This window comes from Muscardinus avellanarius (assembly GCF_963383645.1).
Source record: "Muscardinus avellanarius genome assembly, chromosome: 4".
Taxonomy (NCBI): domain Eukaryota; kingdom Metazoa; phylum Chordata; class Mammalia; order Rodentia; family Gliridae; genus Muscardinus; species Muscardinus avellanarius.
Genome location: NC_137789.1, coordinates 8,275,988 through 8,296,413, shown reverse-complemented (window position 1 = coordinate 8,296,413; position 20,426 = coordinate 8,275,988). Strand labels below are relative to the sequence as shown.

At 50.5% G+C, this 20,426-nt stretch overlaps 1 protein-coding gene across 5 annotated transcripts in view; it reads right to left on the bottom strand.

Annotated features, from left to right (window-relative positions):
• Window positions 1-20,426, bottom strand: part of ZFAT (zinc finger and AT-hook domain containing) — a gene marked incomplete at both ends in the record, with an annotated part of 197,320 nt that overhangs the window by 161,019 nt on the left and 15,875 nt on the right. For 3 of the 5 annotated variants that reach the window (XM_080694117.1, XM_080694119.1, XM_080694118.1), the window contains one exon: window positions 3,310-3,475. In XM_080694117.1, coding sequence (XP_080550243.1) covers window positions 3,310-3,469 — 160 coding nt within the window. Of the gene's footprint in view, window positions 1-3,309; window positions 3,487-20,426 lie in introns of those variants that run through there. The other 2 variants (XM_080694115.1, XM_080694116.1) reach the window with 2 other exon arrangements.

Below are 20,426 nucleotides of genomic sequence, written 5' to 3'. Positions count from 1 at the left end.
AATTAAGCCCATACATCTAGGTCAAGCGAGCGTGTGGGGTGGGAGGTACTGGGGATCCCGCCCAGGGGCATTCTACCTCCAAGCTACGCCCCAGCCCTGTTCTATTTTTTATTTAGAAGTTAGTGGATTTGAGGAGATAAGAGAAAGGGGGAATGGGAAGAGGGGGTAATTGCTTTTTGGTTTTATTTTAGAGGGATGAAAAGTTCTAAAATTAGATAGTTTGGCAGTTTATACAACACTAAAATCCAATTCATTTTATAATTTGAAACTGTTAACATGGTAAATTTTGTTTTATGTCAATTTCATTTTTTAAAAAAGATGGAATTAGTGCACTGGAAAATGCATCTGAAAAACTATTTGAGACACAACAGGAAGAACCAAAAGCATAAAAAATACTCAAACTTCTCTGTGCCAAATTAGTATAAAGGCACAGAGAAGGGATAGTAGCACAGATTCCATTTAAGCTTACTCTGTTGGCAAATTTCAAGAATACGGTAAAGTATTATTAATGTCTCTCCTCATTCCTTCTGTGTCTATATAGTATTTCCCTCTATGGAGGATGCATAACTTAATTAACCTTCCTTTTTTTGATGATACAACTCTTCTGTCCAACTCTGTGCTATTATAAGCAATACTGCCATGAACACATTGTGTACTTACTGAGCTTTTTTCTCAACAATGCTACAATGAATACAGCACTTTGTGTACTTAAGGGGGCTCTATTCCTAACAATGCCACAGTGAATGTGCATATCGTGTACCTATGCGCGTAGGTGCTGTATGAACAGTATGATCATCTCAAAGTTTGCAAGGGCTTTCAGGAGGTGGAGACCGGAGGATCACGGTTCACAGACAGCCTCAGCTACTTAGCGAGGCCCTCTGCAACTCAGTGAGACCCTGTTTCAAAAAATAAATACAGGCTAAAACTAAGAGGACTGAGGGTGTAGCTCGGAGGTAGAATGCCCCTGGATTCCTGCCCCAGTACCACACATACACACACAAAAAATTAAATAAATAAAAGTTTGTGATTCTCTATTGGAAAATTATCAGGAAAAGCTATGCTAATTTACATTCTACCAGGCTCTAGGCCTGTCTTTTTTTTCCATGTTCACATCAACCAAGGATAGCATCATCTTTTAAGTGTTTTATCAACTTGATATAAGAAAACGGTGTGTCATTTTAGTTGCATTTTACCTGTCCCAGGTGAGGTCTGCGTGAGGGGCCGTTCCTGCAGGAGATGTTTCTGAAGCACATCTCCCAGAGACAGTGGCGGACAGGAGGCTGGCAGGAAGCAAGCAACCTGCGCAGATCCACAGTGAGTCCCTCACTCGGCACCCTGGACGGAAGCAGGGTGCACCCCAGGTCCTGTGCAGCACACGCACCAGCAGGAACAGGGACAGCAACGCGTCACTCGGGGGTTCTGGAAGCCTTGGGGTGCCCCAGGCTGCAGGCTCCGGGCAGAGGACGGCCTCACATTCGGCCCATGGGGGCTAGTTGTGGGGTGCGGAGCGGGGCCAGGTCCCTAGGAAGGGCTGGAGCTCCTGAGGGAGCACTCACATCTTTCACCAGCACCGGGGGTCCGGGGGAGTCAGAATGCACCTCACAAACACCCATGCCCAGAGAAATTCTCTGCGTTATTATCATTTGCTCACTTCTTATTCATAAAAGAAATGGAAATGCAACATTCCTTTCTTAACAGGCAAAGTTGAAAAAAAAAAAAAAGAAAAGAGATGGAACTTTAGAGCCTTCTCAAGAGCCACCCTCAAGCCCTTTCCAGACTAACGCTTGGCTTCTGGCCGCACGTGAATGAGGCCCAGGCCCCTGGCTGGGAAGCTGCACTCTACAGCCTAGGGATGTAGCCTTGCCCGTGGAGTGCCTCCCCATCTGACGGCAGGCCTTACCCGGCCCTGGGGAGGCCACAGGAGGGAGGATGCTGAGCCACCAGGTCCAACACTTGGAGATGCTGAATCTTTATGCCCCAGAAACCATCCTCCTCTTCTTCCCGAGAGTGCCGCCATGTGCCACAGGTTGCAGGGTGATTGTACTCGAGTTTCCACCTCACTTGTGCTTTCTTTCTTGGATGGGGAGAGGGGTCTGCTCATGTGGCCTGGGATGGGCTGAGGCCAGCCACAGGCACACCGACAGCAGCAGTGGACAGTCACGATGACGAGTCCTACTCGCTGCTCCCGGCTCGCCGCTCCTGCTTGCAGGTGCTGGATCTTCTTAGTTTTCACTTTATGCCATAAACAGCAACTACTGGAACTTCCTAACTCCTCCACAGCTTAATCCGCTGCCAGACATATTTCCAGGATCCAGGGATGGGCCAGGGGGACTTACGCACCAACTGTTTTTTGTCTGGAGTCTCTCCTTGTTAGCGGTGTCTATCTGACAGATCGCCAATAAGCGAGCCTGTTTAGAAATGCCAGTCTGAATATTCCCAGGAAAAGCCTGCTGGATTATTAGTGTGGCTAATGAGGCCAGCGATGGGACAGTCACGCTATACACTGGGCTTCTGCATAGGAGACAGGCTGTTGTCCCTCATCCCATAAAAAGAGTTTTGTGTTGCATTTTCTAACTCCTGTTTGCAGCTGCTTTCTTAGCCATCTGTGGGGACCTAATTACAGTGCCTGGGTGGCTTCTCCAATCCACGGGCCTGGTGCATCTGGGATCATTCAGTGGGAGGTGGCTGGACGCCACCAACGACATGGAGCTCACTCTGCACCCTGACCCTGAGCCACGAACCTGACGGGTTGTGGAGGGATCCAAGCCTCGCACTTAGAATCCTTGCTCCAGGTTCACCGTCGCTTGCAAAGGCGCTTTCTAAAATCAGATGTACTAATTCATTAATCATCTATCACACCAGCCCTTTGCATTGTCTTCTGTGTGTCCAACTAGGCGCTGTTGTTCGATTCTCTGACTTAATCTGCGTATTTGTCTTCATTTCTCAGGAGACCATCATGGGGCTTGGAGAAGAACCTCATTGGCCTCAACTAATTCAGCCGGGAGGTCTAGAGCTGGTGGGTTCAACCCACACTTGTCTGACTGATGACAAGCTCTTGTGTTCTTTACACCACTGGACACCACCACCTTCATCACTCATTCATTCACTCACTTATTCATCTACTATATGGTACTGGAGGAACCCCCTACAGGGCTAGGCATGGGGAGTTAAAGGCACAGTCTCTCTTGGGACAGATTGGACAGTAACTGTGACTTCTGGGTGGATTTTCTCCTTTTCTGCTGCGCCCTTGTCACTCGAGATCCTACCCGCATCAAACAGGCCCCTGCCCAGCACCCCAGATGCCCTTACCATCTCCACTCTTGCTTGGGTTTGGGGGGTCAGCAGTACTCAGAGGCCTCAGGGGAATGATGATGTCATCAGCATTAACCCCTCCTTCCCCGTGCTTCTCAGAAACATGGGAGAGAAGTTCCGACTGATTTGGCGAGAAAAGATTACAACATTTGCACATGAAGATGGCTGTGCTTTCTGTAAAAATAAAAATAAAAAAGGAAAATATGTTATTTCACCTTCATGAAAACAACGATTACTTCCAATCCCAAGGGCCCTTTTGGAAGGTCAGTCATCACCAGCAGATCACATCTCCTGCCCAGACACCTTAGAATCTTTCTTTGGTGTCTCAAAGCCTCAGTCTTTCTAGGACTATGGACCTCCCTCTGCCCCAATCTGCTCAACGGCCCAGATCCCAGGCTAGGCAAAGCAAGTAAAAGATGAACCCGAGACTTGAAACATTAAATCCTACCTCGACTCTGAGTGAACCACACTGACAGCAATGAACTAATCCCACTTCCTCCTCCCCCCCTCTCTAATTATGTGCAAAGAAAAACTGTCCAATTTTTGTCCTATTTCTCAGGAGCCAAGACACCTTTCAATGACTGGCACAAGAATTACAAACAAAACAAGAGGGATAGGAATCTGTGCTTGTTTTAAGCTCCTTAATTCCTCTTTAAGTATTATCACTGTTCACAAAAATTTACTAATAGTCCATTATGTTCTCCCCATTATACAAAGCAGGAAGACATAATGAGAGAGAAAAAAAAACTCACATTTGTGTCTGACAAAATAATTACAGGCACATACACAATAGTAAACTTAGGATCCGAAAACAATTAAAAGCCAGATTTTGTTGTTGTTATTTTTACAGTGATACTGAAAGGCTGAACTGGTAGGATGGAAAGGACAAAAGGCCTTGAGGCAGACACGCCCAGGTTCAGTTCCCCACTCCTGCCCGTGAATGCTATAAAGCTGGTGACCCGGAGAAGCTGCAGCGACCTCTCAGTGGCTGGACCAGCCCAGAGGAGCGCCAGGCCCCAAGGGACCACATTGCTGGCCCCGTCCCCGCACCTGCGCTGGGCCCTCGCTCTGCCACTGAGCCATGGACACCACCACGCTGCCTGGCTCCCCTCGACCTTCTCCAGGGGCCTCACAGGGACTCAACCTGCCTGAAGACCTCAGGGACTCTACACCCTTCCCTCACCATGGAGGCTGGACAGGTAGCCAGTACCAGATCCCCAGGCCCTTCCGGTTCAGTCCCTGGCAAGCAGGCCTCCCATCCCTCCTCCACCCCCAGCTCTGCAGCTGACCCCTCCTAGGCTACCCGAGGCAGTCAGAGGGCCCCTCGGCCACTTCTGTCCCCCTCCCCAGCCTCGCAGTGTGAGGGTTGGTATCAGCAGTGTCCCCAGGTGGGGTGCGGGGGCTACAGGGCTCTGTCACTGCTGACAGTGCTCAGCACTGCTGGCTCTTGCAGAAAATCTGAGCAGAGCAACAGCCACGGGTGTGACCACTGCCCTAAAGTTCTCAAGGATGACGTGGCCCCCATGCCTGCACCCAGGAAGTGTACGCCCACAGGCCCCTCGAAAGTCGCTGACAAGGACTCACAAGGCTGCGGTGGGCAGCGCCCAGCCCGCTCATCCCCTAAGGAGCTGTCCGCTACTGCTCACGTGCTCCCTCCTGGGTTCGTCAGCTCCTTCCTCTCTGCTGGGTCTCTCCCACTGGCCTGTGCACTTGCTCTCATTTCTCCCACCTCAGAACAAAAACCGCTCTCATCCTGCTTCTGCACTCTCCCCACCCCACTTTTCTCCTCTCTCCAGCAAAATTCCTCTACAACAAAGAAGACAGGACGGGCCACTGCAGGGTGAAGAGGCGCCCTGCAAAGGGCAGGGTCCCCACCAGGGCTCTGCGGGGTGAAGAGGTGCCTTGAAAAGGACAGGGTCCCCACCAGGACTCTGTGGGGTGAAGAGGAGTCTAGCAAAGGGCAGGGTCCCCACCAGGGCTCTGCGGGGTAAAAAGGAGTCTAGCAAAGGGCAGGGTCCCCACCAGGGCTCTGTGGGGTGAAGAGGTGCCCTTCAAAGGGCAGGGTAACTCACCAGGGCTCTGCGGGGTGAAGAGGAGTCTAGCAAAGGGCAGGGTCCCCACCAGGGCTCTGCGGGGTGAAGAGGCGCCCTGCAAAGGGCAGGGTCCCTACCAGGGCTCTGCGGGGTGAAGAGGAGTCTAGCAAAGGGCAGGGTCCCCACCAGGGCTCTGTGGGGTGAAGAGGTACCCTGCAAAGGGCAGGGTAACTCACCAGGCCTCTTTGGAGTGAAGAGGAGTCTAGCAAAGGGCAGGGCCCCCCACCAGGGCCACTGTGGGGTGAAGAGGAGCCCTAAAAAGGGCAGGGTCCCCCACCAGGGATCTGCGGGGTGAAGAGGAGCCCTGCAAGGAAGGAGCCCTGCAAAGGGCAGGGTCCCCACCAGGGCCACTGCAGGGTGAAGAGGTGCCCTGCAAAGGGCAGGGCCCACCACCAGGGCTCTGGGGAATGAAAAGGAGGCCTGCAAAGGGCAGGGTCCCCAGTCCTGGAGTCAGCCCCTCCCTGGAGTCACAGAAAGGCCCAGCTGCCAACAAGCAGGTGGTTAATGACCTCAGGGAATTCTTTCCTCCCAAGCAACACACGAAATGAAAATTTAACAAAGCAGAACATCGCTTCGTCAATGAAACCCTCCCATGAATACAGTCAATCAATATCCAATTTTTTCCAAGAAATGTTTTATTCCTAATGAACCCAAAATGTTCCAAAACAAGAAGGGATTATGACAGTACTTCCCTCACGTGAGGCCATTGGGGCGCCAGTCTGCGGGCTTCCTGCTGATCCTGCATCAGCCCTGTGGGTTGGCAGGAGGGGCTTGGGAGCCTCCAACCACAGCCCGGAAGCTGCTCTGGGAGGAAGTCGCTGGCAGCCACAGGGCAGGAAGCCTAGGGCAGATGCTTTGCTTCCTGGTTTTGAGGCAGATACATTTGGTAAGCTGAGTTCCTCCAAGTTAAAGCCAAAAGACGCGAGACTACCCCCAGCAACATCTGGAATAACAGTCTTCAACAGAGAGCAGGTAAGCCCTGACTCACAGATCAGCCTCACCCCTGTTCACTGAAACCCCTGCTGAGCAGGCGCCACAGGCCGCCCTAGGATCCAGGACACAAGGATGAGCTGGGCCCAGACCCTGCCAAGAGGCCAGCACTCACCAGGAGAGCGAGCGTCTCATGAACTGTACTAACATGAATTCCCAATGGGCATCCACATGTGCATGGCTCCTCAGATGGGAGGAAGAGGATCCTCCAACATCTAACAGAGAACCTCTGGGGACCACAGAGTTATTTCAAGGGGTCTCCTCTTCAAAGGCACACCAACCATTGCCTAGAGATGATTAAATAAATAGGACACCTCTTGCCTCTGCTCATGGCCAAGTGTCAAGAGACTGCTGAGGATAAACCAGCACCAGCAGCCATACAGCTGGCGGCATGGGCACCCCAGGGTGATGCCTCGCCCTGGCCATCTGTCTCAATTAGCATGAGGTTCCCCAGTGCCCACTGCACGTCCAGCTCTGTGAGCAGGGACCCAGGTCCAAGGTCGAAGCAGACACAAGCACTGGGACCCGGGACATCTCACGTAACTGCAGGCTCCACGTGCCATGCGGCTTTGGGACGGGGTGCAGGGGAGCAAGCGTGGACAGGAAAGGCCGCCAGGGCAGGAGAAGCTTCTCAGCCAGGGCACCGCTGAGGCCCAGAGCTGCGAGCAAGCGGATGTGCAGATGAGGAGGAGACAGATGCAGGCAGGAGCGATGGTGAAGAGCAGATCTGTTGCTGGCACGGGCGGCAGATGCGCCCACACGCACAGAGCTCCTGGGGCCAGGCAGCTGGGGAGGAGGGTGAAGGTGGGAAGCAGCCGTGGCTCAGAAGTACAGAAGGGGCGGCCTGCACAGGAGGCCCTCAGAGCCAGAGCTGCATGTGCTCTCTGCCTACCAGACCTTGCAAGGCCCTCAAAATGCATCCCTAGGATGGGGGGAGGGGCGAGACTGTGATCAAAGAGCGGGAAGAAAGGCCCAAGATGCAGTCTGCTGAAAAAGAGTCCAGCCGGAGTAGGCACAGGCAGCCCAAGGAGGGAGGCGCAGGGGTGGTGGGCTCTGCTTTACTACCAACAGAGGGATCGTGTCTTTAGAAACAGCCTGTCACATAGCCGGGCATGGTGGCCCACGCTTGTAATCCCAGCTTTTCGGAGGCTGAGACCGGAGGATCGTGGTTCACAGACAGCCTCAGCTACTTAGTGAGGCCCTCTGCAACTCAGTGAGATCCTGTTTCAAAATAAAGAATTTTTTAAAAAGTGGGCAAGGGGTGTAGCTCAAATGCCTCTAGGTTCCATCCCCAGACCTTCAGAAACAAACAAACAAACAAACAAACAGCCTGTCACAGGGCATGGTGGCGCACACCTGTAATCCTAGTACTTGTTGGGAAGCTGAGACAGGATGACTGCAGGTTTGAAGCCAACCTCAGAAACTCAGTGAGGCTCTGAGCAACTTGGTGAGACCTTGTTTCTAAATGAAAAATATAATAGGGCTAAAGGTGAGCCTCAGAGGTAGAAGGCCCCTGGGTTCCATCGCCAGTACTACAAAAACAGAAAAACAGCCTGTTCCAAAAGGCCAGGGCAAAGCACAGGTGTGCCGTCTTGAACACAAGGACCCAGAGCAGAGGGTGACCATGCACCCCTTGGAGATGTTCCTGAAGCCGTGTACCAACAGCACCCTGCCGAGGCACCCCAAGAAGGCACCAGATCAGGTTGCACCCCCCGCTGCTGAGAATCGTTAATCTGCCAAAATAACAACAAAGGAGCCGCTTTCATTTTTCATAGTGGACTAACAGGAAAAAGTGTATCTATACCCTGAAATACAATCATAATTATGTTGTCAACTAATTCTGATGAAGACGCTATAATTTGGATGCATTTTTAGGTCCAATTACTGTGCTCTCATCCTTAACAAAAAAATTCAAAGGGAAAATGACATATTCAGCACAAGGAAAATCACACAAGTTTAGGGTTTGTGCATGCAATTCCTATGAATTATCTGCCAGGTGTGTGTGTGTGTGTGTGTGTGTGTGTGTGTGTGTGTGTGTCTAGGGATGGAACCCAGGGGCATTTGACCTCCAAGCAACATCCCCTACCTCTTTTGTATTTTACTTTGAAACAGGGTCTCACTAAGTTGCAGGGGGCCTCACTAAGTGGCTGAGGCTGTCTGCGAACCGTGATCCTCTGGTCTCAGCCTCCCGAAGGCTGGGATTACACTACCATGCCCAGGTATCTGCCAGTTTTTAAGCAGCTACTTTATACTGCTAAAAAGAAAAACCTTAAGGTAACTATAAACATGTCCTCACTTCTGATCTCTGATCTGTGAAACAGCCAGATTGTGTGCAGACATCTGACCTCCCTGCTTGCCCTAGGGACCCCGGGGATAAAACAAGGGCCCTGTCCCCACCCTGCCAGAAGGCGGTCATGAACCAGACTATGAGTCCATAGGTCCCAGGAAGATCATAGGCCCCTGCAACTCAGGTAGACACCCTCGCCGCAGCCAGTGCTTTGACCAGGGCAGCAGGAGTGGTCAGTGGAAGCCGGGCTTGCTCTCGGGGACCCCTCCTGCAAAGCCCAGGCCCTCAGGTAGAGGGGCAAGGAGGCTCAGTCCAGTCATGGCTGGAGTCACAGGCGCCTGCACACTGTGCAGAGCATCCCCTTCCTTCTGCTGTCGTGCCTGGTAAGTTCATCTGTTGCGAGTTTCAAGGCTGGGGTAAAGGGAACAAGGCAGAGTCCAAGCACCAGGGCCTCTTGGCCCTTATACCAGCTTTTATTACTATCGGTGATTATGCACTGTGAAAGTCACAGTATACGTGAGCACTCCCTGTGAAACCAACTCAGAACCACTGCCAACAGAGACAGCCCTCGCCACCCCATGGAGGATCAGCATGTTGCTGAGCGGTTCACAGCGCCTCCTTCTGGATCCTGTGCTGTGCATCAGAGACAGCCACAGAGACACCAGGAAAGATGGACCTATGTTGGGGGCTGTACCCCTAGTGTCACTGAAGCCTCATGCACACTCCTCCCATCCCTCTGGGGTCCTTCAGTACCTGGCCCCCTCCCCATGCCTCCTCCTGACTGGGACAGAGGGCACAGGAGCCATCTGGTGTCACTAACACCAGCAACTGGTGTCTTGAGTGAAAACTGCAGTATTCCTCCTTACAGCAGAAGCGCTGGAAACAGCATCGGTGTAAAATTGAGATCATAGCCCCCACCCTGGTCAAGTGTCGGGACTCCTGGGATCAGCCTGTGACTAGAGGCACTAGGTGTTTACAAAATCTTGGGTTCCTCTCTCATGTACCCAGAGGGGGCTACAGAGGCCAGCAGCCAGGAGGACCAACAAGCCCAGGCAAGGACTCTCAGAAAAGCCTGCTCTCTCCAGCCAGGCAAGGGACGGATGGGAGACAACAGCCCAGCAAGACGGAAATCTTTCAGACAATATCCAGGCCAAAGACAATATCCAGACAATACCTCAAACCACTGCAGCCCCAGCCTCATCCTATGGGGCTGTTGCAGAGAGCCAGGGGGAGCCGGGATTTGTGGCCCCTCAATCCCAGCACGGCTGGTTTCAGAGAAGGTGAAGTGGAAAGCCCAAACTTTCCCCAGCACCCCGCAATAACAAAGCCACAACCTCTCCAGCAAAGTGCAAGGAGAGGCTACACAGGGGCAACTCCAGGCACGGGCCTCTGCTGGCCAGGTGGTGCAGGGCCCGGACTCCACCCCAGGATCAGCCAGAAAGGTGCTGGGCTCCACCCCGCAGTGTCGGGGGGCCGGCCAAAGCAGAAGATTTAACTGAGGCCCAGACTCTCACAACCTAAAATACCTAGGATTTGATTTAAAGCAATCATTCCTCATGATTTCATAAGAGCCAGGAAACTGGAATGATGAAAGACCAATGGCAGGCAGCAGCCTAAGAGGACGCAGATGTCAGGGGAAGATGGTGAGGCCCACAGCAGCCACCGTGAAATGCTCTCGTGAGCAAACATATACATACTCACAGCAGAAAGAGGGTCAGAATGCCTCCGCAGAGCAACAGAAGCCAGAGAAGTGCCCAATGAACACCTCAGGACAGAAAAATACAGCCACAGCAGCCAGAAACAAGTAAATCACCTAAAACCCTTCACAGACGGGCCCAGAGCAGAATGGAAAGGACAGGAGACTAGTGATCCTGGAGGAAGAACCACGAGGCACAGACTGAATCGCAAAGGAAACCAGACTTAAAGAACAAGGAGCAGCGCTTCGGGCACCTGTGGGGCTGAAGCAAAGGAGTTCAGATCCTCAGAATCCCAGGATCACAAAGAGGGTGGGATAGGGAAATATTAAAAAGAATAACGGATGAAAATTTACCAACTTTTGAAAAAAATTTAACAAAAGGAAACAGACTGAACAAACTGGAAAAAAAAAATCCCCAAAAGGATAAACTCAAAGAAATTTATTCTAAGAAAATCATAATCAAACATTTGTAGACCAAAACGAAGAACTATGGTGGGGATGACAGCAGATTTCTCACAGGCACCATGGACGCCCGGAGGAAGTGGCACTACAGCCTTCAAAGGCAGGAGAGGAGGACGGTCAGCCTCGAATCCCTGATCCAGAGAAGACGTCCTTCAGGAAGAAGTGGAAACAGAGACATCCTCAAAGGAAAGAAAACCAGGATTTGTCCCACCCAACAGACATATCCTAAAAGAGTGGCTAAAGGAAGTTCTCCAAACAGAATCAATAAAAGGATGAATCCTAGGGGATCCAAAAGGAAGAAAAAGGTACAAAAATGTGGGCAAATCCAATGAGTTTGCCCCCTGAACTAAGTTACGCTGGACGGTTCTGGCTGCAGGTAGAAGACACACTAGAGGTGTAGACAAGGGGTAAAGAGATGCAAACGGAGGCATGGCCTACCTGTCCTTCACCCGGGCACTATGTCACCAAATCTACACACGTGATAAGCAGGGACTTGACTGTGCCCAACTCACTGCATCCACATCAATCTGTTAAATGTGATGCTTGTAATAGTTATATAAGACACAGCCGCTGGGCTAGGAGGGTGAGAAAGTCCTCTTGATAGACAGTAGTAACAGCTTCACAACAATGTAAAGGTCCCTACTGGTGCTCAACTACAGACAGAGAATGGTTACCAGAAAATACACCAAGTCCTGTGTGCATGGATGTTCCCAACACTGTAATCTTCATTATGGTGTATAATTGCAATGCACCAATTGAAAAAAATGGTTACCAGGGTAATGTTTCTGTTATATGTATTTTAAGAACAACAGCAACAAAAATTAAGGCATAAAAAACCATCAGGGTAAATGGAAAAGGGAAATACGAGACGTCTTTGTTTTATCTTTGCAACTTACTATGAATCTACATTTATCCCAAAATACAGGAAGGAGAAAAAGTGGCAAACAAAACCAGTCCTAGTCCTCTAGGTAGGACACCATTTGAGAAGAATCCTGTGTACTGCAAGACCATCCAATCCCAATCCACTGTGCAGTAGTGGAGACTCAGGTGTGCAGAGGAAATGGCCAACAGAGGCACAGCCAGGTGCAGCCCAGTCCTGGAGCCCATCTCCAAGGGTGAGGGGAGGTCCAGGGGCTGCAGGGCTGGCCATGTACCCCCACATCCACACGTAGTACCTTCCACAGCCTCCACACAGCTGCAGCCCAGCACTGTCTCCTGCTTACTGCTAAGCCACCAAGGACCCAGTAAGCACCCAAGTACTCGATGAAGGATGTTTGAGCATTTATCAATAACCACAAGAAGACAAAATGTTCCACTGCTAGACTATTAAATTACTCCATTTAAAAGCTGTAGTTTAAAAATCTCTCACTTCCTCTCCTTGATTAGTATAAATTATCCTCTCCGTTGGTAACTATCTTTTACTTGAATTTATGAACTTTAAAGGGAGTTCAACAGCCCGCGCTGAGATCCTATTAAATTATCTGTCGTATGAGGAGAGAAGCAGGTGGCAAACACTTCCTGAGTCATATTTTTGTTTCCCTGTTTTTCGCTTGTCCTTAAGTTATTAAATTCACAAGAGCCAGCGGCTCCCAGATAGGAGCGGAAATATTTTAACAACATAAAGCCAGATTGCTGTCACATCCAACATAATGCACAAGGCCTCATATTGTACAGCTTGGCACCATTTAAAATACCTTATTGTACAGCTTGGCACCATTTAAAATACCTTTTCCTTTACTGTCAGAAGAAACTCAGGTTAAGGCAAAACACTTTTTGCCTGCTTTGTGGCATGGTTAGCCAGCTTGGACATCCCATGTCAACACCACCACCATCATCACATCCCTGAAAACTGCTGGGGCCGAAGCCAGCGGGTTGGGGGAAGAGGAGGATGAGACGAAGCAAATTAGCCAAGCGCTCACCATGACTGGCACCACACAAGGCTCACCATGACTGGCACCACACAAGGCTCACCATGACTGGCACCACACAAGGCTTGTGCTGGGCATATTTCATCTTCACAACGATGCTGCAAAGCAGGCTTTATTATTGTGTTTGCTCAGCGCCATGACAACATATATTCTATGAAATACTGATATTTTAATGTCACTAAAAAAAAAAAAAAAAGACCAGAGAGCAGCCAAACAGACTGAGACCCTGGCTGGTGATCCCACCCACTGTGCCATGCCCCTGACTTCAGGTATTAAGGTATGAGTCTACATGACAGGACATTTCCTTCTGATGCCCGCAGCGCTGGTCCCAGCATAATCCAAGTGTTGGGCCAGCTGGATGGGAGCTCAGGATAGCCTGGCCTGAAACCACTGTTCCAGGCGAGGCCCGCCTCCTGCTCTGCACCCCTGACCCAGCCTACAAGCCACAGTCCCCGTGTGACAACATTGAAGACCCTGCCTGTACGAGAGGGGTAGAAACACCTCGAGCCCCAGGCACGGGCATCTCCATCACAATCTTGTGCCAGGACCCGCCAACCAGTGAGGTGCCGCTGTGAGAACCAGAGAAGTAAACCCCTTCCTTAGGGCCCAGCACCCCTGGTGGGAGGCAGCCACCGTATACTGAGAATGCCAGAAGGAGGCAGGGGACTCGCGATAAATACGCAAACCTAGCAGGAGCTTCCTCCGATGCATCTCCATGTGCAGTGTACAGCCGGCACGGCCAAACCCAGCCACACTTGCTCAGTTCACAAGGAGTTTAAAAATGAGGACATGGAAAGCAATGTGTGTGTGTGTGTGTGCGCGCGCGCGCGTGTGTGTGTGTGTGTCCACACATCTACACAAGAACATCCCGACTCATGCTGGAGAGTGTGGAGAAGGCAGAACGCCCTGTGGCGGAGGGCCCAACCTGTCAGGAGGCGATGCCAGCCTGGCCCAAGAGGTGGCGAGGCCGCTGGAGGGAGGCCCAAGGCAGCAGAAGCAGCAGTCCTGGGGCAGAAAGGCGGAGGCCCTGACCCTTTGAGGAGCCTTGGGTGTAGAGAGGGGAGGGCAGATTCAAGGCAGGGAAGGCACACAGAGGCCCCTCCAGGGCAGGAAGGCGACAGCCTAGGGAAGCCACAGTCCCCACCAGTGACTGACATATGGCAGGAAGGACAGGGCGAGGCCCCAGGAGGACTTCCATCCTGGTGCCTGCTGAAAGGGCAGCACACAGGAAACCTGCAGTCAGACTGGGCGGCCACCCCAGGTCCCGTCAGCAGGGCTGGAAAGCAGAATCTGTGTTTGGAATCTCCGGGCAGGCAACTAAATGAGACTTTTTTTTTCTCCTTGGCCAAACATAAAAGTTAACTATGCAACACAAACACAGCAAGTCTGCAGGTCAGTGTGGTCTGAGGCTCCAAGTATGCAGCTTCCAACCAAAGTTCTTCTACTGGAGGACTAGAGACAGCTAATCGCTTGCAGGGGAAGCAGGAAAAGTGGCCCAAAAAGGAGGCAGTGGCAGGCTGAGAGCATGGGGAGCCTGGCACCTGCCCAGGCACATCACCCTGATCACCCACACCGGGCTGGATTTGGTGGGCAGATGATGAATATTATTATTTTCTAGTTTAGAGATGTTCTCTAATTTTTTCACATCTTCCACAATAGGGATGACAAAAGTAATCCAAGAAAAACTAGATTTAAAAAATACACTTGAGCCAGGCATGGTGGCGCATGCTTGTAATCCCAGCATTTGGGAAGCTGAGACTGGAGGATTGTGGTTCGCAGACAGCCTCAGCTACTGAGTGAGGCCCTCCACAACTCAGTGAGACCCTGTTTCAAAATTAAGAATAAAAATCTGGGCAGGGGGTGTAGCTTGGAGATCAAATGCCTCTGGGTTCCATCCCTAGACTCACACACACACACACACACACACACACACAAAATACACTTAAGTTGTCAGAAATAAAGGGATAATAAGTGACAAAATAATAAGGTGCCACTCTTAAGGGAAGAAGGCATTGATCCCCCAAGAGTGTCAGCCTCAGAAGAGCAGCCAAGCTCTGCACCCCACAGACGAGGGAAGAACAAGGCCACGCCAGCTCTAGACATGGGACAATACGTCCTCACAACTGCCTACTCTCAGTGTTGCTTTCTGAGGTCAACTTGACATTTCCCTGGGTGAGGATATGTCGTATGTTTCTCCCTGCCTTTATCTCATGATATGCTAAGCTGATGAAATAACAAAAATAAAAGAGGACGCTGGTTTAACCAGTAGCAAGCTCAGTTCAGATGTGTGTGTGTGTGTGTGTGTGTGTGTGTGTGTGTGTGTGTGTTTCTGGGGGTGAAACCCAGGGGCTTTCCTACCTCCGGGCTATACTCCCAGACCTATTTTATACTTTATTTAGAAATAGGGTCTCACTAAGTTGCTGAGAGCCTCACCAAGTAACTGAGGCTGGCTTCGAACCTGTGCGATCCTCCTGTCTCAGCCTCCCAAGCACGGGATCACAAACGTGCACCACCACTCCAGGCATCAATTTGTATTTAGATGTGATGAGGCAGAGATGGTCTTGACACAAAAGTCATATGAGCTGTGACTAGATGCCAGGTCAGGGGAGACCAGGCAGGGAGGGACCCAGGGCTCCCAAACTGGATATTTTAAGAGTATCCAAATGCCCATCATTGAAAAAGAGGCATCAAGAATTCACAAAGTGTCACCTCCAACCTCCCCTGCCCTCCCCCAGCTGCAGAATAATACTGACACTGCCTCCTATAGTATTATTTACACAGACCTTCATATTCATGACCAGGCTTGTGCCTCCCTTCTGTCCTGTGAAGTAACCAAATAGAGGTTGCACTAACCACCACCATCAACATCATCATCACCACCACCACCATCATCACCACCACCATTATCACCATCAGCACCACCATCACTGTTACAATCATCACCACCACCACCATCATCATTACCATCATTACCATCACCATCATCATCACCATCATCACTACCATCATCACCACCATCATTATCACCATCATCACCATCATCACCATCATCACCACCATCATTATCACCATCATCACCATCATCACCACCACCATTACCACCATCACCACCATCATCACCATCACTACCACCACCATTACCATCATTATCACCATCATTACCATCATTACCATCATTACCACCATCATTACCATCACCACCACCACCACCACCATCACCATCATCATCACCATCACCACCACCATCACCACCATCAATGTCACCATCAACACCCCTATCACCATCATCATTACCATCAACACCACCATTTACCATCTTCATCATCCTCATGTATACAGGAGAAATCTGGGACTCAAAGAAGTTAGTGAGCTCCCAAAGAGCACCACAGCTGGTAAATAACAGCCAAAACTTAGCCCAGACCTTTCAAATTGAACACCACCTCCTCTCACCCATCACATGCCCTGCCCTGCACTGGGAGAAGATTTTTTTTATCTCCAGAAATACTCATAGTGTCATTGTGACAAATGCCAGTCTTAGTAGCCCCAGCCTAAGCCAGCATCCTGGTTGGAGGGAGTGATCCCAACCAAGACAGCTATATTAGAGAGGGGACTTTGTTCCCTGTATCTGTTAAAATTTGCTACAATGCATTTCAAGGAGCAATCAGCCAAAACAGAAAAAAAAAAAAAAAGAGTACCAGATGTGAGTACTACAATTCACCCAGACTACACACTTACTAAACATGTTCACTGCACAGCTTGGCAACAGGTCCAGAACCTGGCAACAGTAGAACTCCAAGTTGGAGGTAGCTTTCAGCAAAATGTTAGGAGGGACCCACAGGCAAGTGGCATACGCGTGCTAACACCTCCCTCTGGTGGTCAATTCAAGCACTACAACTGGGCCAGCCAAACTAAAGAACTAGCATTTACTGAGGCCTAACTCTGCCAGACGCAGGCTTTGCCTGTCGCCCAACTTAACTTTTACACTGACCCGGCAAAGGATGGGCTGCTGCCCATTTTAAGATGAGTGGGCAGGCCAGGCTCAGTATTACAAGGTGACACAACAGAAACACTGCCCAAACTCTGCTGGATTATGCTGCTCTCTGTCCTCATCCCATCAGCAACTTCCTGGCCAGTTCTTAACCAGCCTAAATGCCATTTTCAAAACTTAGGAACTTTCCCACTCACGTCCACATTTTTTGTGCAATAGAAATGATGCTGAGTGAAAACTCGGCTCAGTCGAGGCAGGGTTCTTGCCCTGACAAGGACAGGGACAGCAGAGCGACAGGCCTGTCAGGGATAGGACAGGTCAACCCCAGCGGGCATCTGGGGCCGGGTCCCCTGACGAGCAGTGGACTTCTGTTTCCTGGTCTGCTGCCGGTCACACGTGAGCCTAGTGAATGTCTGTGAACATTTACTGACCTGTTCGTCTATGTGATGCACTTTTCCCTACGTGTACGCCATCCATCAATCTAAGACAGCAAGCAGATGTTAAAGGAAACCCTACAGAGGGAAAGGGATTCGCAAGTGGCCCTCTCACTGAAACGACACAGACCTGAACCCAGCTTCGGCCTCGCAGCTGAGTGGCACCTGGCCTCCCTGCGCCTCGGGTCTCCTCGGGGCACTCTCTGGGAGCACTGCGGGACGCTGGACCACAAGGGCCTACTCAGAGCCCAGCTCCTCAGAGGCAGTGTCCTGCCTGAAACATCGCCCAAGGCCAGAGCCCGGGTCTCCCCGCTCTCACCCCACCAACAAAGCTCTAAATCTCCTCATGCCTCATTTTCTCATCTTTCAGATGATAAGTTCAAATTATAAGCAGCCTTGGGCAGTCGTAAAGTGGAACCTGGTCTTCAAGGCTTGTCCAAAAGCTCATGTGCAGTTAAAGACAGTAGAACCTGTGAGCCAACCTCCCCCACCCATAGCAATCTCCAAGGTGCCTTTCCAGCTCTGATACCCAGTGGCCTGAAGCTCCAATAAACACTCATGCCTAGAAATTATTATCAGGCATCTCATAAAATGCTGATAAACATGCCAACCTCCATAGCTCACAAAGTTAACGTGTTTATTAAATCCAAGGGAGAAATCCCACGGGTGTTTCTTTGCTGAAGCTGGATTAACAAAATAAAATGAAAAATGCTCAGTATCAGCTATAATTAAGGCTGGGCCAACAGTTGCATTATAATTTTATGCAGACACATCTCCTCCATGTTGAAACTTGGCATAATGTCTTTAGTTATTTTTAAGTACTTTGAAAATGAGAGCCCTGGGCCATGAAGAATATTCACACTTAATACAATAATCATTGCTGAAAACTGTGGTCCTTCCCATGGAAAAGCATCTCATAGACAGCAATGGCTCCACCCTCGAGCATACATATGGGGGCCCAAGGGTGTGGGGACCCCTGGTGTAGACCCCAACCTCTCTCTCTAAAAACTGCCAAGAAGCCAAGAGGATCCCCCTTTGCTCCCCATAACTCAGGTGATGTCTTTAAAGCAACAAAGTCCCTGTGACTGTTCCTATGTCTAGCAAAACCTCACCCATTTTTAGTGACTTTGAAGGGAAAGAGCAATGCCCAAAGCCAACACCAGCTCCACCGCCCAGAGTCTCCAGCATTGGAGACGTTCCCACCTTACTTTGCCCATCAACTTAAAGCCAACTTCAGCTCTGGGCTCCAGCCAGAAAAGCCAATCAGAAGTTGAGGCAGGAGGATTGCAAGTTCAAGACCAGCCTGGGCAACTTAGTGAGACCCTGGCTCAAAATAAAAAGGACTGGAAGGTAGAGTTGGATAGGTATACCTACTCATGAGCATGAGCAAGGTCCTGGGTTCAATCCCCAGTATCGGGAAAAAGAAAAGAAACTCTGGGTTTGGGGCCCACGTCTTCAGCCACCAGAACATCTGGAATCTCCTTCCTCTTTCTAAATCTGCAGGGACCCTGCAGAGGTGACCACAGGTGCCCTGCTAACCCTGTAAAAATGACAGGGGTGTCAATGGAGGGATAACCACATAGGGAATACTGAAGTCTTCACGGACTGTTAAATATGGAGCCAGTGCTGAAGAGAAGGCAGAATGTCTTAACTCTGAGAAGCAAGGCAGGAAGCCAAGTGTGGTGGTGCATGGAGGATCGCGGTTCGTGGACAGCCTCAGCTACTTAGTGAGGCCCTTCGCAACTCAGTGACACCCTGTTTCAAAAAATAAACTAGATTTAAAAATAGGGCTGGGGATATAGCTCGGAGGTTCAAGGCCCCCAGGTTCTATCCTCAGTACCACAAAAAAAAAAAAAAAGCACAGCAGGGTAGTGGAAGCTTCTGACTATCCCCAGCGGCATCTGCGGTCCTCTTACACACACACATATAACAACACACAGGCACACATAAAATAGACATGTGTACACACATGCATGTGCGCACACACATACACATATACATAGGCATACACAGCACAACTGTGCACACACACACACAACCACACACACACACACACACACACACACACACACACACACGATGCAGGCAACATAGACGCTTGGAGAGAGATCATATAAACAACAGAGCATCATGACAGAAAGTAGAAACCAGGGCAGCGAATCCCAAGGAAGGAGTAGAGGAAGGAGAGACAAAAGAGAAGAAAGATGGCGGCTGCTCGAGAGCTGCCAGGAGTCTTGGGGGGGGGGGCAGGCTGCAGAAGGAGTATGCACCCAGCGCCGAAGACCAAGCCCGGGATCCCTCGGACACCTGTGACCTCTCCCCCTCCATCTGGGGCCTTGGTTCTGCCCACATGCTCTACCCCTATCGAGAGGAGGAAGAGACTCCATGGCTACTGGATGCAGCCAGGAGGGAGGAGGGCTGCGCCGGCTTCCATCAGAGCCCTTCTGTGCAGCCATGGCTCCTCACTCTGCCTGGTCCTTAGAGAAAGGCAGTCGCCTCCAGCCAGGTGCAGGGCGGTGCATTCCCCCAACCCCCGCGCATTTCTGTAGCTGAGGACATGGCACCTCTTGGGCAAAACATCAGAGCAGAGGAAAACCAAACCCTTAGACCTGCTGATTCTACTCAGCCCTTCCACTCGGACACTCTCATTCAACAAGTGTGTAATTAGCACTCGCCATGTACATCGGGCAGGTGGAGGCCTAAGAGTGAACCAGTGAGTCACCGCTCCATCTCTAAGGGGTAAGACGGGCTTGTAAACAACCACCTATGCGGCAAGGTGGGATTCGCTCAGCAAAGCCTTGGATCCTCTAACTGCCCAGTCCTGTTCTGTTCTGGACCAGAACAATGGAGACAGACGCACAGCCTGCAGGAGCGCTCTGGCCCAGGCATGCACAGAAGCCTCCATGCTTAGCCTAGGCCAGCCTGTCCAACGGAAACACAAAGTGACTATGGATGCCATTTCAATTTTTCTAGAAACAAATAATACTAATTTTAACACTATGCTATTTAACCCAATGTATCCAAAATAGTGTCATTTAATCTGCAATCCATTTTTGAAAGCTCACTGAACAAAAGCAATTGTTGTATTATATCTTCAAACTTCCCGTTAGCCAGGCGTGGTGGCGCACGCTTGTAATCCCAGCATTCCATTCCGGAGGCTGTGACAGGAGGATCGCAGTTTGCAGACAGCCTCAGCTATTTAGTGAGGTGCTTTGCAACTCAGACCTGTTTCAAAA